We start from the raw sequence: 15,157 nt of genomic DNA, 5'->3' as shown, positions 1-15,157 counted from the left end.
GTGAAGGAGTAAATAAGGAGGAGTGAAGGGGTAAGGAAGGAGGAGTGGAGTAAAGAAGGAGGAGTGAAGGAGTAAGGAAGGAGGAGTGAGGAAGTAAGGAAGGAGGAGTGGAGTAAAGAAGGAGTAGAGAAGGTGTAAAGGAGGAGGAGTGAAGGGTGTAAAGAAGGAGGAGTGAAGGAGTAAAGAAGGAGGAGTGAAGGAGTAAGGAAGGAGGAGTGGAGTAAAGAAGGAGGAGTGAAGGAGTAAGGAAGGAGGAGTGAATGAATAAAGAAGGAGGAGTGAAGGAGTAAGGAAGGAGGAGTGAAGGAATAAAAAAGGAGGAGTGAAGGAGGAGTGAAGGAGTAAAGGAAGGAGGAGTGAAGGGGTAAGGAAGGAGGAGTGAAGGAGTAAAGAAGGTGGAGTGAAGGAGTAAGGAAGGAGGAGTGAAGGAGTAAAGAAGAAGGAGTAAGGAAGGGGGAGTGAAGGAAAAAGGAAGGAGGAGTGAAGGAGTAAGGAAGGAGGAGTGAAGGAGTAAATAAGGAGGAGTGAAGGGGTAAGGAAGGAGGAGTGGAGTAAAGAAGGAAGAGTGAAGGAGTAAGGAAGGAGGAGTGAAGGAATAAAGAAGGAGGAGTGAAGGAGGAAGGAAGGAGGAGTGAAGGAGTAAAGAAGGATGAGTAAAGGAGTAAGGAAGGAGGAGTGAGGAAGTAAGGAAGGAGGAGTGGAGTAAAGAAGGAGTAGAGAAGGTGTAAAGGAGGAGTGAAGGAGTAAGTAAGGGGGAGTGAGGAAGTAAGGAAGGAGGAGTGAAGGAGTAAGGAAGGAGGAGTGAAGGAGTAAGGAAGAAGGAGTGAAGGAGTAAGGAAGGAGGAGTGAAGGGGTAAAAAAGGAGGAGTGAAGGAGTAAGGAAGGAGGAGTGATGTAGTAAGGAAGGAGGAGTGAAGGTGTAAACACATTTGTAATTCGGGGCCTTTGAGTTCTTTGTGTTTGGCTAGTGAGTGTTATAGGAGGGTTGTTGTGATGTATTCTAGCCGACACATCTGAGAGAAATCAAATAGCTTCAATTGATTTGTTTCACTAATCCTGCAAAGATTGAATCACTTTTTGTGCCGTTTAAAGTTTCAGTCAATATGAGGAAGACCACATTAAACCACTTAGGTAAGAAGGTGTATGGTTAGAAGCTGTAGTGAAGCTTGAATAGAACAGTCTGTTTTTTCTTTTCATTCTGCAAGGTATGACCAGAGGGGTGTGCACTGTTAGATGTTTGTTCAAAATAAAGACAAATAGCAACAACAGCAACAAAAAAAATCATATTGGCTGAGCAACAGCAATGTCTCCCAATTAGCATAAATCGTTCGTATTGTTTTTTTGGATTTGCATCGTGAAACAAATGATTTTGTTAGTCGCATTCACTACAAGGATGCTATTGTTGTTTTCTTGTGTTATTCCTGTGAGACCCTGTAATATAATTATAGCCTGCACACACAACTGTTATTCTTTTGTGTTCGTGTGGTGAAAGATACTGATGAGTAGTCTATACAGAGACCTCAGGTGCACCTATCCCATAGGGAATGACCATGTGTTGACAATGTTATGGACACATATCACCGCCGGACTAGAGGGAACTTGACATAGGAATATTGTTGATTGATGCAGGTGGGGGTTAATGCATTGGCCAGGGTGAGTCATCATCACAATGCAAACACAGTTGTCATTTGTATAAAATGTCCATTTTCTTCGAGCTTATATTGGGACCGTTGTTAGTAGATATTCCTTTTCAATATCATCTTCCTGGTGTTGTGATTAAGTCTGTGGGTCAGCGTATTGCTTTGATCTTTGAAAGGTGAAGGGCACCCTGTTGCAGCTGTGTGTGTGTGTGTGCGTGTGTCTGTGTGTTTATAGTATGAGGAGCAAAAGGAAGGTTCATAATGATTCATAATTGACATGGGTAGATGCCTGTGGATAGGTGTACAATCATATAGTCTTTACTTACAGGGTCGACCCAAGAATTAAAGATAATGTTTTGATATCCCACGGCAAAGTGCTGTAAAAATAGCAGAGGTGTGGAGGTGTGTGACGTTTACCTCCACGATTTGCTGCGGTCAGCGATAGTTTTTTAAAACTTTAGACAGGAAAATGACTGTTGTGGATGTTACACCCTCCGTTATGGATGTTACAGAGTCTGATTGGCTGCTGTCAGAAATAGTTTTTTTAAAACTTTAGACAGGAAAATGACTGTTGTGGATGTTACACCCTCCGTTATGGATGTTACAGAGTCTGATTGGCTGCTGTCAGAGATAGTTTTTTTAAACTTTAGACAGGAAAATGACTGTTGTGGATGTTACACCCTCCGTTATGGATGTTACAGAGTCTGATTGGCTGCTGTCAGAGATAGTTTTTTAAAACTTTAGACAGGAAAATGACTGTTGTGGATGTTACACCCTCCGTTATGGATGTTACAGAGTCTGATTGGCTGCTGTCAGAGATAGTTTTTTAGAACTTTAGACAGGAAAATGACTGTTGTGGATGTTACACCCTCCGTTATGGATGTTACAGAGTCTGATTGGCTGCTGTCAGAAATAGCCATTTCGAAGGAAAGACTTGGCTGAACACAAAAACCATAATTTTATTGTCATTTCTGTTATTACTTTAGAGAGGAAAAAACACCATTATGGATGTAGCCTTGATAGTATACTCCATAGGCTAATGCCAGGCAGGCACTACACTGAATACAATATTTTTTAAATCTATATATACGTATATCAAAATGTCCATTACGAGTTATATATAGACACAAATATGATACTATTTTCATTACACATTTTCTGAAATATTGTATTAAAATATGTAAATGAAGCTATATTAAGGTAACTGCCAAAATAAAGGAAACACCAACATAAAGTGTCTTAATAGGCTGTTTGGCCACCACAAGCCAGAACAGATTCAATTCACCTTGGTATAGATTTTACTAGTGTTTGGAACTCTATTGGAGGGATGTGACACTATTCTTCATGGCCCTAAGCATGGTGGGATGTTAATATCTTAATTAACTCAGGAACCACACCTGTGTGGTTTCTTTCTTCTAATATACTTTGTATCCCTCATTTACTCAAATGTTTCCATTATTTTGGCAGTTACCTGTACATGTGCCTATTCTGCCAACCGGTGGTGTAAAATACTTAAGTAAAAATACTAAATACTTAAGTATTAGTACTACTGAAGTATTTTTGGAGGGTATCTGTACTTTACTTTACTATTTAGATTTTTGTACTTTTATTTCACTACATTCCTAAAGAAAATCATGTACTTTTTACTCCCTACATTTTCACTGAAACCCAAAAGTACTTGTTACATTTTGAATGCCTAGCAGGACAAGAAATGGTCCAATTTACACACTTCTCAAGAGAGTGTGCATCTGTAATTGAGACCTGCCTCTTGATTGCATTGTAATGCTCTGATCCAGATATGTGGCTGTATGGGTCTGATTAGACAACAACAGCAGTGGCTGCTGAAATTGAAGTGCCTCATGTGACACGGGACAAATTACCCAGGAGTGCTTTTTACTGAGGAGGAAATTATGGGAGCATTAAGTATGCATTGTTCTGCAGTGTTCAGGATGCTCACTGTCTGTGATTGATTAAACCAAGCTTTTTATGTGTTTTTGCTCCGCAACAGAATGTGCTGTGATGCAGCTTTGACCGCTTGATCACTAACCATGTTGATAAGAGCTTGGTTATTATTTAGCCAAATGCAGCAGTTTGTTTGTGAGGCTGTGGATGCCTCCCTCCCTCCAGTTCTTCGTACAGTAGCACGGTGGGTTTTATTGAAGGCCAGTAGTAAGCCCGAGCACGAGCCACACTTAGCCAGCAGTTGTCTCTCTCAGCCTGGCAGGCTTCTGGTCTCCCACGGTGGTAATCCCAAACCCCAGGGTCCCCTTTCCCTTGTTAAAGGGAGCATTAAGAGGAGGGGTCTGCCTGACTGTGTGTGCCTCTTTCTCTCTCTTTGACAGTGTGGCTCTGCTCTGACCTCTGGCATCTACAGCTGTGCTGGCCACTCTTCTCCTATTCCACACAGCATAGCACAGCACACAACACACGCATGGCCAGCCAGCCAGCCAGCCATCCCTCCCCTCCTCATCCATAACCCTGACCCCTCTATATCTTAGCTCGCTGCTCAGTGCTTCTGTTGTGCTCATGTGCTGGCAATGCTGTCCACCTCTCTCTGTTTCTCTCTCTCCCCTCTCTCTCTCTCTTCTTACCCGTCTGTTATTACACCTCTCCTCGTCTCCTTTTTTTCATACATGTTGATTACAAAGACCGTGTTGGAAGCAGTCATGAATGTTCCATGTGGACATTAATGTTTAATGTCTTGGAGGCAGTCATCAGTGCTTTGTGAGAGTCCACAGACCTCCGAGTCTATCTGATGACATCGATGAGCCAATCAGTCAAAGCTATCATTTGAAAACCTGCAGGACTCTGCTCTCTCTCCATGCTTTATTCATTTAAAAACCAACTCATTCATTGAATTCATCAGCTTCCTGTTCACCTTAAAAGGACACACTGCAATGCATTCATGAATGTCTCATCTCTGTGAAATACCTTAATAAAGCCATGTTCTGCTGCTGAAATCACTGACATGATAATAACACAGATTCAGTTTGTTGATGTTACTACGGGCGACAAAATACTACTTGCATTGAGACGTTATCTGGGTTTCTGATGCTGGATAACATCTATTAATGCCCTGTGACAGATTTGAAAGCTTGGCATGAACATCCCTTCTATATCCAGAGGTCAGAAACAGAGCCCCTCTGTCTCCTAAGAATATGTATAATGTAACACTTTTGTATCCTCTAACGCTTTATTTGTGTCCAGAAGCTTTTTAGTGTCTAATGGGTGTTTTAGCTTCCAACATTGTTTTGCCCATGACAGGAAGCGTGACTGATTGCCTCTGTACCCGCGTTCTCTTCGTTTGCTGTTCATGTACTGGTAGCTGTGCTGACTGCGCTGGCTTCCTGTGTGTGTGGAGCGCTCAGGCTTTGTTGGGGCAGCGGAGCAGAGCGCTCTGTGCAGGCAGCACGGCCAGCAAGGGGTTAAATATTTCACCACCCCTTTGTTTTTCAGAGGCGGTAGCGCTGATGTCTCTTTGGTCTCGTAGGAGCTTTACTTACCTCGCAGAGAGAGGGAGGGAGGGAAACGGTTTAGAAAGGAGAGCATGTCAATGCATTCCTTGTCTGCACTTAAAGGAGAGTATTCCTGGGATGGGATTTGAGGGATGACGCCGGAGGTCCTCTCTGCTGACCCCTGTGCCGCCCCTCCCGCCCAGATTCCTGGGTCCGAGGCAGGGACTGTTAGTGCTTAGTCCTTCAGCAGCTGAAACCTGATACTGAGAGCACGGAGGTTCAGAAGACTCCGCTAAGCTTGACTTTCATGGCACTTTTAATGGACCTCAGGATCTCGTCACAGTATTTTTGTGCATTCAAATTGCCATCGATAGGGCACACTGTTCACAACGTTGTTATCAGCAAACCGCACACCCACACAACGCCATACACATGGTCTGCGGTTGTGAAGCCGGTTGGACATACTGCCAAATTCTCTAAAACAACGTTGGAGGTGGCTTATGGTAGAGAAATTAACATTCATTTCTCCTCCAACAAGATGCTCCTGTGTAATGATCATGCTGTTTAATCAGCTTCTTGATATGCCACACCTGTCAGGTGGATGGATTATCTTAACAACGGAGAAATGCTAACTAACAGGGATGTATACAAATTTGTGCACAACATTTGAGAGAAATAAGCATTTTGTACATATGGAAAATGTATTTTATTTCAGCTCAGGAACCATGTCATGGGGACCAACACTTTTTACGTTGCATTTATATTTTTGTTCAGTGTAGATGGACACTAGATGGAGAGTCCTCAATCAGCTCTCTCTCTCTCTCTCTCTCTCTCTCTCTCTCATATGTCACCAGGTCAGGGGAAGAGGAAAGAATCTTCCAGTTATGTTACTGTAAGACAAATATGAAATGAGTGCAGCAGATAAAATGATGAAAACACAACAGTCCCCAGTGACCTTGGCCATAATCTTTAGCCTCTTTTTCTATCTGCCCTCAAAAGGCATTGCTCGTGTCTCTGAAAGGCAGACATTTCGAAACCCTCTCTCTGTTGCATTCCACTATTGATCTGAGCAAACCTGTATTCAAGCCATTCAAAATGCAGTCGTTTGAGTTGCTGTCCTAAATGAATGTTTATTACTGCCTACAAACACCTTCTGAATTCCTTTTTATCCATGGCAGAAGAAGCAGATTTCAAAGTGACAATCACATCATCACTGACACCTTGCTCTTGGTGTTGATGATTGGCCCTGCAGGTGATAACAGAGTAAGGAAACATCAATGTGGCCCAGCAATAGGGCTGGGAATTACCAGGGACCTCACAATACGATGTTGTCACAATACTTATGTGCCGATACAATACTGTATGTATTGCGATTCTCACGATTCTCATGATATCTATTGTGATTAGATACTGTGATTTTATTGCGATTCGATGTTCCAAACATATTGCTCCTCATATGTCTGCTGCAGAGGGACAAGAGAGAGCCATGAGAAAACACGTTTGGATCAGTCATGGAAATAAAAGTGCTGAAAAACAAATTGCCTCCCTATTTAAAAAGATGATGGAGAACAAGAACAAGCTAAAAAAAATACTGGAGTTTTGGTGCAGGTGAAGCCATTTAGCGGAATAATAATATTGCGATATTGTCAAACGATACGATATATCAACAAAAATAATATCCTGATATGCAGTGGTGTAAAGTACTTAAGTAAAAATACTTGAAAGTACTACTTAAGTAGTTTCTTGGGGGGTATCTGTACTTTACTATTTATTTTTTGGAAAACTTTTACACAACATTCCTAAAGAAAATAATGTACTTTTTATTCCATACATTTTCTCTGACACCCAAAAGTACTTGTTACATTTTGAATGCTTAGCAGGACAGGAAAATTCACACACTTATCAAGAGAACATCCCTGGTCATCCCTACTACCTCTGATCTGGCAGACTCACTAAACACAAATGCTTTGTTTGTAAATGATGTCTGAGTGTTGGAGTGTTCCCCTGGCTATCCGTAAATACATTTAAAAAAGAAAATTGTGCCGTTATACGAGTTATCATTTTACTTTTACTTTTGATACTTAAGTATAAACCAAAGTACTTTTTGCCTTTTTACTTGAGTAGTATTTCACTTCTACTTAAGTCATTTTCTTTTAAAGTATCTTTACTTTTACACAAGTATGACAGTTGAGTAGTTTTTCTGTATCAATGTTTTTCCTCCATCACTAGCCAGCGGTGTGTTCTGTTTGTTGCGAGAGCAGAACGAGACAGTATTGAGTGCATCATGTCTCAAAGGCAATAGGTAGGCGGATTGTCAACAGCACATCAAGGTGGTTTATTATGGGACTGGAAGCTGGCAGACAGTGGCATGCACAGTAATCACAGTGTACAGTTATTCTGCTTTTTTATTCTATAGCACACATCAATATCTGCAACCACAACTCCATGGTTGCTCTGTGTTTAGAAAGGATTGACCAGTCTGTTCTTTCTACATTCACCTGGCTGTCTATTCTCTTGTGCTTGTAGGTGTGGATCGTTCATTGTCACTGTGCTGAAAAATATGTTCTTGCTAGTGAGTGTGAATGAATGAATTCTCCTGAGACCAAACTCTAACCTAGCTTGCTAAGGCTGTTTGCTCATGAGCGCTGTGTGTATTTTCTGTGTAGCTGTGTAGGTGTAACGTATGTATTTCTCTTCTATTTGTGTAGGTGTGACATCGGGAGCAGAGCTCTCCTTCACGCTGGAGCCCAGTGACATCATCGCGGTGCAGGAGCAGCCCCTCATGCTGCACTGTCAGGTGGACGGCATCCCACCAATCACCACGCAGTGGAGGCGGAACGGAGTCCTCCTGGTGGTTGACCAATACTACACCATGTTCCACAACGGCACTCTGCTGATTGGACGCTTCCAGAGGACCAAGTCTGACGGCTCAACTGATGAAGGGGATTATGAGTGCGTGGGCCAGAACTCCTTTGGTCTGGTGGTGAGCCGCAGGGCCAGGGTGCAGGCCGCCAGTAAGTTTTTATTTCACCTTTATTTAACCAGGTAGGCTAGTTGAGAACAAGTTCTCATTTACAACTGCGACCTGGCCAAGATAAAGCATAGCAGTGTGAACAGACAACAACACAGAGTTACACATGGAGTAAACAATAAACAAGTCAATAACACAGTAGAAAAAAAATAAAGAGTCTATGTACATTGTGTGCAAAAGGCATGAGGAGGTAGGCGAATAATTACAATTTAGCAGATTAACACTGGAGTGATAAATGATCAGATGGTCATGTGCAGGTAGAGATACTGGTGTGCAAAAGAGCAGAAACGTAAATAAATATGAACAGTATGGGGATGAGGTAGGTAAATTGGGTGGGCTATTTACCGATGTACTATGTACAGCTGCAGCGATCGGTTAGCTGCTCAGATAGCAGATGCTTGAAGTTGGTGAGAGGGATAAAAGTCTCTAACTTCAGCGATTTTTGCAATTCGTTCCAGTCACAGGCAACAGAGAACTATAAAGAGGCGGCCAAATGAGGTCTTGGCTTTAGGGATGATCAGTGAGATACACCTACTGGAGCGCGTGCTACGGGTGGGTGTTGCCATCGTGACCAGTGAACTGAGATAAGGCGGAGCTTTACCTAGCATGGACATGTAGATGACCTGGAGCCAGTGGGTCTGGCGACAAATATGTAGCGAGGGCCAGCCGACTAGAGCATACAGGTCGCAGTGGTGGGTGGTATAAGGTGCTTTAGTAACAATACGGATGGCAATGTGATAAACTGCATCCAGTTTGCTGAATAGAGTATTGGAAGCTATTTTGTAGATGACATCGCCGAAGTCGGGGATCGGTAGGATAGTCAGTTTTACTAGGTGTTCCTTTAATAACCTTGCTACGGGATTATTACTGCCATGGTAGTACCATGTTATTACAATGTTATTGAAAAGCATAATTAGCCATTTCCAACATATTACCAACATTGGTAATAGGAGAGGTATTTGTTGATTGCTAGCAAGTTTGGCTCAATGAATACAATGAATATGAATACAATAACTAAATAATATGTAGGTTTAAGTTTAAATCTGCAGAACTTTTTGCCATCACTATTGTTGGAAGGTGGTGAAATCTGACATTGGGTTCGTCAACCCATGTCTACAGAATGTCTCTCATGTAGCCGACCGCTGCTGGATACGTGGCTATACAGTCAGAGTAACCAACAGGCTACTGTATTTACCAAGCTTTAATATTGGAGCCACATTATGTTTGGATGAGCCCAATATGAGCGACTTAGGGAGCCAGGGAGATGGATTTGATGGTTTGCCTTATTTACACAGATACATTAGCATTTTGGATTTTGCCCTCCCTTCGTGTTGTCCCTGGTAATATTTCATAATCTGTACTCTTCTCTGTAATTTACTATTAGCAAGCCTTTATACTTGACGTTCACACTGCGTTCTTGTGCCTGCTGTAATCTCAAAGTGTTACTGATCGCCCTGTTGCTGGTTGCTGGCACCAAGATGAATTTTCTAGGCTCCGCTCTAGCAACAAAGCTCTTTTTTGGATTCACTTGAGTTCCACGTCAAGTGCTAAGCATTGCAACCATGGCCATAAGCAAAGAGGAAATGGAACCATGGCCATAAGCAAAGAGGAAAACGCTCATCCAGAGGCGGCGCTCCTAGAGGCCGGGCACTTTAATGCACGGAAACTCAAATCAGCATGTTAAATGTGCAACCAGAGAAAAAAAAACTCTAGACCACCTTACCCCACATACAGAGATGCATACAAAGCTCTCCCTCGCCCTCCATTTGGCAAATCTGACCTTAATTCTATCCTGATTCCTGCTTACAAGCAAAAACTAAAGCAGGAAGCACCAGTGACTCGGTCAATAAGAAAGTGGAGTAATTCCAGTAGAGCCTGCTGAGGGGAGGACCGGCTCATAATAATGTCTGGTATGGAGTCAATGTAGTGGTCTCAACTAGAGGTCGACCGATTATGATTTTTCAACGCCGATACCGATTATGGGAGGACCAAAAAAGCCGATTAATCGGCCGATTTTTTCCCGATGTGTTTATTTATTTGTAATAATGACAATTACAACAATACTGAATGAACACTTTTATTTTAACTTAATATAATACATCAATAAAATCAATTTAGCCTCAAATAAATAATGAAACATGTTCAATTTGGTTTAAATAATGCAAAAAAAAGTGTTGGAGAAGAAATTAAAAGTGCAATTATGTGCCATGTAAAAAAGCTAACGTTTAAGTTCCTTGCTCAGAACATGAGAACATATGAAAGCTGGTGATTCCTTTTAACATGAGTCTTCAATATTCCCAGGTAAGAAGTTTTAGGTTGTAGTTATTTTTGGAATATTTCTCTCTATACTGTTTGTATTTCATATACCTTTGACTATTGGATGTTCTTATAGGCACTATAGTATTGCCAGTGTAACATTATAGCTTCCGTCCCTCTCCTCGCCCCTATCTGGGCTCGAACCAGGAACACATCAACAACAGCCACCCTCGAAGCATCGTTACCCATCGCTCCACAAAAGCCGCAGAGCAAGGGAAACAACTACTTCAAGGTCTCAGAGCGAGTTACGTCACCGATTGAAAGACTATTAGCGCACACCCTGCTAACCAGCTAGCCATTTCACATCGGTTACACCAGCCTAATCTCGGAGTTGATAGGCTTGAAATCATAAACAGCTCAATGCTTGAAGCACAGGGAAGAGCTGCTGGCAAACGCACGAAAGTGCTGTTTGAATGAATGCTTACGAGCCTGCTGCTGCCTACCACCGCTCAGTCAGACTGCTCTATCGAATATCAAATCCTAGACTTAATTATAACATAATAACACACAGAAATACGAGCCTTGGGTCATTAATATGGTAAAATCCAGAAACTATCATTTCGAAAACAAAACATTTATTCTTTCAGTGAAATACGGAACCGTTCCGTATTTTATCTAAAGGGTGGCATCCATAAGTCTAAATTCCTGTTACATTGCACAACCTTCAATGTTATGTCATAATTGCGTAAAATTCTGGCAAATTAGTTCGCAACGAGCCAGGCGGCCCAAACTGTTGCATATACCCTGACTCTGCGTGCAATGAACGCAAGAGAAGTGACACAATTTCCCTAGTTTAATATTGCCTGCTAACCTGGATTTATTTTAACTAAATATGCAGGTTTAAAAAAGTATACATCTGTGTATTGATTTTAAGAAAGGGGTTGATGTTTATGGTTAGGTACATTCGTGCAACGATTGTGCTTTTTTCGCAAATGCGCTTTTGTTAAGTCATCCCCCGTTTGGCGAAGTTGGTCTTCACACAGTTTGCAATGAGCCAGACGGCCCAAACTGCTGCATATAGCCTGACTCTGTTGCACAGAACGCAAGAGAAGTGACACAATTTCCCTAGTTAAAAGAAATTAATGTTAGCAGGCAATATTAACTAAATTCGCAGATTTAAAAATATATACTTGTGTATTGATTTTAAGAAAGGCGTTAATGTTTATGGTTAGGTACACATTGGTGCAACGACAGTGCTTTTTTCGCGAATGCTCTTGTTAAATAACCGTTTGGCGAAGTAGGCTATGATTCAATGATAAATTAACAGGCACCGCATCGATTATATGCAACGCAGGACAAGCTAGATAAACTAGTAATATCATCAACCATGTGTAGTTAACTTGTGATTATGTTAAGATTTTTTATAAGATACGTTTAATGCTAGCTAGCACTTTACCATGGCTCCTTGCTGCACTCGCATAACAGGTAGTCAGCCTGCCCGGTCTCCTCGTGGAGTGCAATGTAATCGGCCATGATCGGTGTCCAAAAATGCCGATTACCGATTGTTATGAAAACTTGAAATCGGCCCTAATTAGTCGGCTATTCCGATTAATCGGTCGACCTCTAGTCTCAACCACATGGAAACCATGTTTTTGATGTGTTTGATACCATTCCGCTGACTCTATTCCAGCCATTATTATGAGCCGTACTCCCCTCAGCAGCCTCCACTGGAGTTAGTCTCAAAGTGAATGTGTTATGTTATGTGGCGCTTGTTATTTTCAGAAGGTCTTGTCTCCTTGCTTCACGAGGCTTCGGGTCGTTGTAACTGAACAGTGAAGTGACCATAGAGCAGAGGGTTGGTGGTGTCTTAAGTAAGGCAGCCACAGTAATTGATGTGGTCTCCAAGCTTGTGCAGCAGCCTTTGTCCTTTAACGGCTAATAGAGAACCCTTTGTGTTGAACTCTGTACCTTCATATGTTTGTTAATGATGATGTGGTGTTCTCCAGCGCTCCATTGCTGTGCAGTGCTGGAGAACAATAGACAAACCCATGTGTTTCTGTGGAAGAAAAAAAACAGCATATGTCACTGCCTTACATTGGAGAACAATGGGTCAGTTGAATGTTTAGTATTCTTTTAAAAACCCTTTGTGCTTGCACACACACACACACACACACACACACACACACACACACACACACACACACACACACACACACACTTGCCTACAATATAGTAACTCAAATGCACAGGCATCCTCTCCCTGCAGAGGTCGTGGGGAGCAATCAAAGCAGCACCTTTGTGATACTGTACAGTTAAGCGTTTCTGAAAGCTCTTCTGTACTGCGTCGAGTTACACACTGACAGACAAAGGCTGGCAGAGGGCTTAGATTCCTGCCCTGTGTGTAACACAGGCCAGGAAGGAGACAGCTCACTGCTGTGCTGTTGTGTCCATGCAGCCTCGCCGCTCAATGGGACCGAGGTGGCTAAGTGGTCACGGGGAGGGCCTTGCATCTCGCAGGCCACGGGAAAAAGTCATCATTGCTCAGTGGCGCCGCCAGACACAAGAAACCTCTTAAAACCTCCGTAGGGAGGCTTTCTCTCAAAAGTCAGCCCATAGTTACCGTTTCAGTTTCTCCCCGCTTTTACATGAGAGAAAATCCTGGATTTGACTATTCCATGACTTCTTATTTATGATTTAGTGGTCTGAGGGTGGAGTGGATGTACAACTGGGGGGGGGGGTGAAATGAAAATCGGTCCCCCTTAATAGGGTGACTGACAGCTCAGCACCCGAGGAGTATTATTTTTTATTTGACCTTTATTTAATCGGGCAAGTCAGTTAAGAACTAATTCTTATTTACAATGACAGCCTACCCCTGGTCAAACCTGGGCCAATTAGAATATTCACTGCTGAGGGGGACGGCTAATATTAGGTCTTGTCTTGTCAGCTGTAGAGCTCAGCTGTAGAGCTGGTATTACAAACAACATTTCATATACAGTGATACAATGAATGTGTCACACAATGAATCTACTCATGTATCCACACCTGGCCAGCACAGATCTCTCTGATCTCTCTGAATGTGCTCCACAATCTGACTACAGGATGAACTAGGATGTAATGTTATGTGCAGACAACTTCTTTCTCTCTGTGTCATGTTGAAGCGCATTGCATCGGGTGGTAAGGCTTTTTCCACCACTGACTGCTCCTGAAAAGATAATAGTGTGTTCTCTTCTCTTCTGGGCTTCCTTCCTTTTTGTTCTTCAGGGTCACTTAAATGGTTGACCCCTGCCCTGTGACTCATATTGATCAGTTTAAGGATTACTGATGGTCTGGAGGTCACATTCTGACATTATGGCCTTTGACCCCTAAGGAGGGGGTGTTGAGAAAGGGCCCCATTCTAATGAAGCATGTGATATTTATCTTCTGGGAATGGGGAAGCGCGGAGTCCTGACATGCCTACCATATGATAGTAACCGTGTGTGTGTGCGTGCCAATGCTGGACTCAGGGAATTGATGTCTTTGTTGAGTGACAAAGAGAAGCTAAGGGCAGGGCCTTCTCCTTAATGAATCTTTACTTGGTTACCTGAGCCTGCAGGACACCAGGCTTCAGGACAGGAGGAAGCAATCATAGTGAAAAAGAACAGCTGGGCAATTCCACAGTAACGGAATTGACAATTCCACGGTAACGAAATTGACAATTCCACGGTAACGGAATTCCATGGTAACGGAATTCCATGGTAACGCTTTGACAAAGTTTAACAAACCATACAACTCTATGCACAAGGACTACTTTTAACAATGTCCAATGAAAAATGTACACAAAAACTAATTTAGTGGGAGAACTGTGCAGATGCCAGCTTTGGTAACATAATTACAGTAAAATCTCCCTCAGGTTTTTATGCGACCACGTTTTCTTAAAACTCTGTTAAATATCTGCTCTGAATGAAGATTAAAAGATGTCTGCAGAAAGAATGAGATGTCAGCTATGACAAGACACATTGAGTTAAAAATATATATTTTGGTGATTGAACCACAGTAAGTAAAGTGGAAACTACGTTTCAACGTCCATGGACATCCAGTGTTGGTCGGTGCTCAGTGGGTGAGGATGCTGGTTACAGGAAATGGAAAGAGAGGTGCTCAGTGGGTGAGGATGCTGGTTACAGGAAATGGAAAGAGAGGGGCTCAGTGGGTGAGGATGCTGGTTACAGGAAATGGAAAGAGAGGGGCTCAGTGGGTGAGGATGCTGGTTACAGGAAATGGAAAGAGAGGGGCTAGGTGGGTGAGGATGCTGGTTACAGGAAATGGAAAGAGAGGGGCTCAGTGGGTGAGGATGCTGGTTACAGGAAATGGAAAGAGAGGGGCTCAGTGGGTGAGGATGCTGGTTACAGGAAATGGAAAGAGGGGCTCAGTGGGTGAGGATGCTGGTTACAGGAAATGGAAAGAGAGGGGCTCAGTGGGTGAGGATGCTGGTTACAGGAAATGGAAAGAGAGGGGCTCAGTGGGTGAGGATGCTGGTTACAGGAAATGGAAAGAGAGGGGCTCAGTGGGTGAGGATGCTGGTTACAGGAAATGGAAAGAGAGGGGCTCAGTGGGTGAGGATGCTGGTTACAGGAAATGGAAAGAGAGGGGATCAGTGGGTGAGGATGCTGGTTACAGGAAATGGAAAGAGAGGGGCTCAGTGGGTGAGGATGCTGGTTACAGGAAATGGAAAGAGAGGGGCTCAGTGGGTGAGGATGCTGGTTACAGGAAAAGGAAAGAGAGGGGCTCAGTGGGTGAGG

The 15,157-nt window shown here is 42.8% G+C and overlaps 1 protein-coding gene across 1 annotated transcript in view; it reads left to right on the top strand.

Moving 5' to 3' along the window:
• The window catches only part of LOC115118725 (immunoglobulin superfamily DCC subclass member 3-like), a 144,977-nt gene that overhangs the window by 2,919 nt on the left and 126,901 nt on the right, over positions 1-15,157 (top strand). The window contains exon 2 of the mRNA XM_065013047.1: positions 7,804-8,109. Coding sequence (XP_064869119.1) covers positions 7,804-8,109 — 306 coding nt within the window. The remainder of the gene's footprint in view (positions 1-7,803; positions 8,110-15,157) is intronic.

The sequence above is a fragment of the Oncorhynchus nerka genome, linkage group LG28, assembly GCF_034236695.1.
Source record: "Oncorhynchus nerka isolate Pitt River linkage group LG28, Oner_Uvic_2.0, whole genome shotgun sequence".
Classification (NCBI taxonomy): Eukaryota; Metazoa; Chordata; class Actinopteri; order Salmoniformes; family Salmonidae; genus Oncorhynchus; species Oncorhynchus nerka.
Note: the sequence above shows the minus strand (reverse complement) of the source record. Positions and strands in the feature narration are given on the sequence as shown.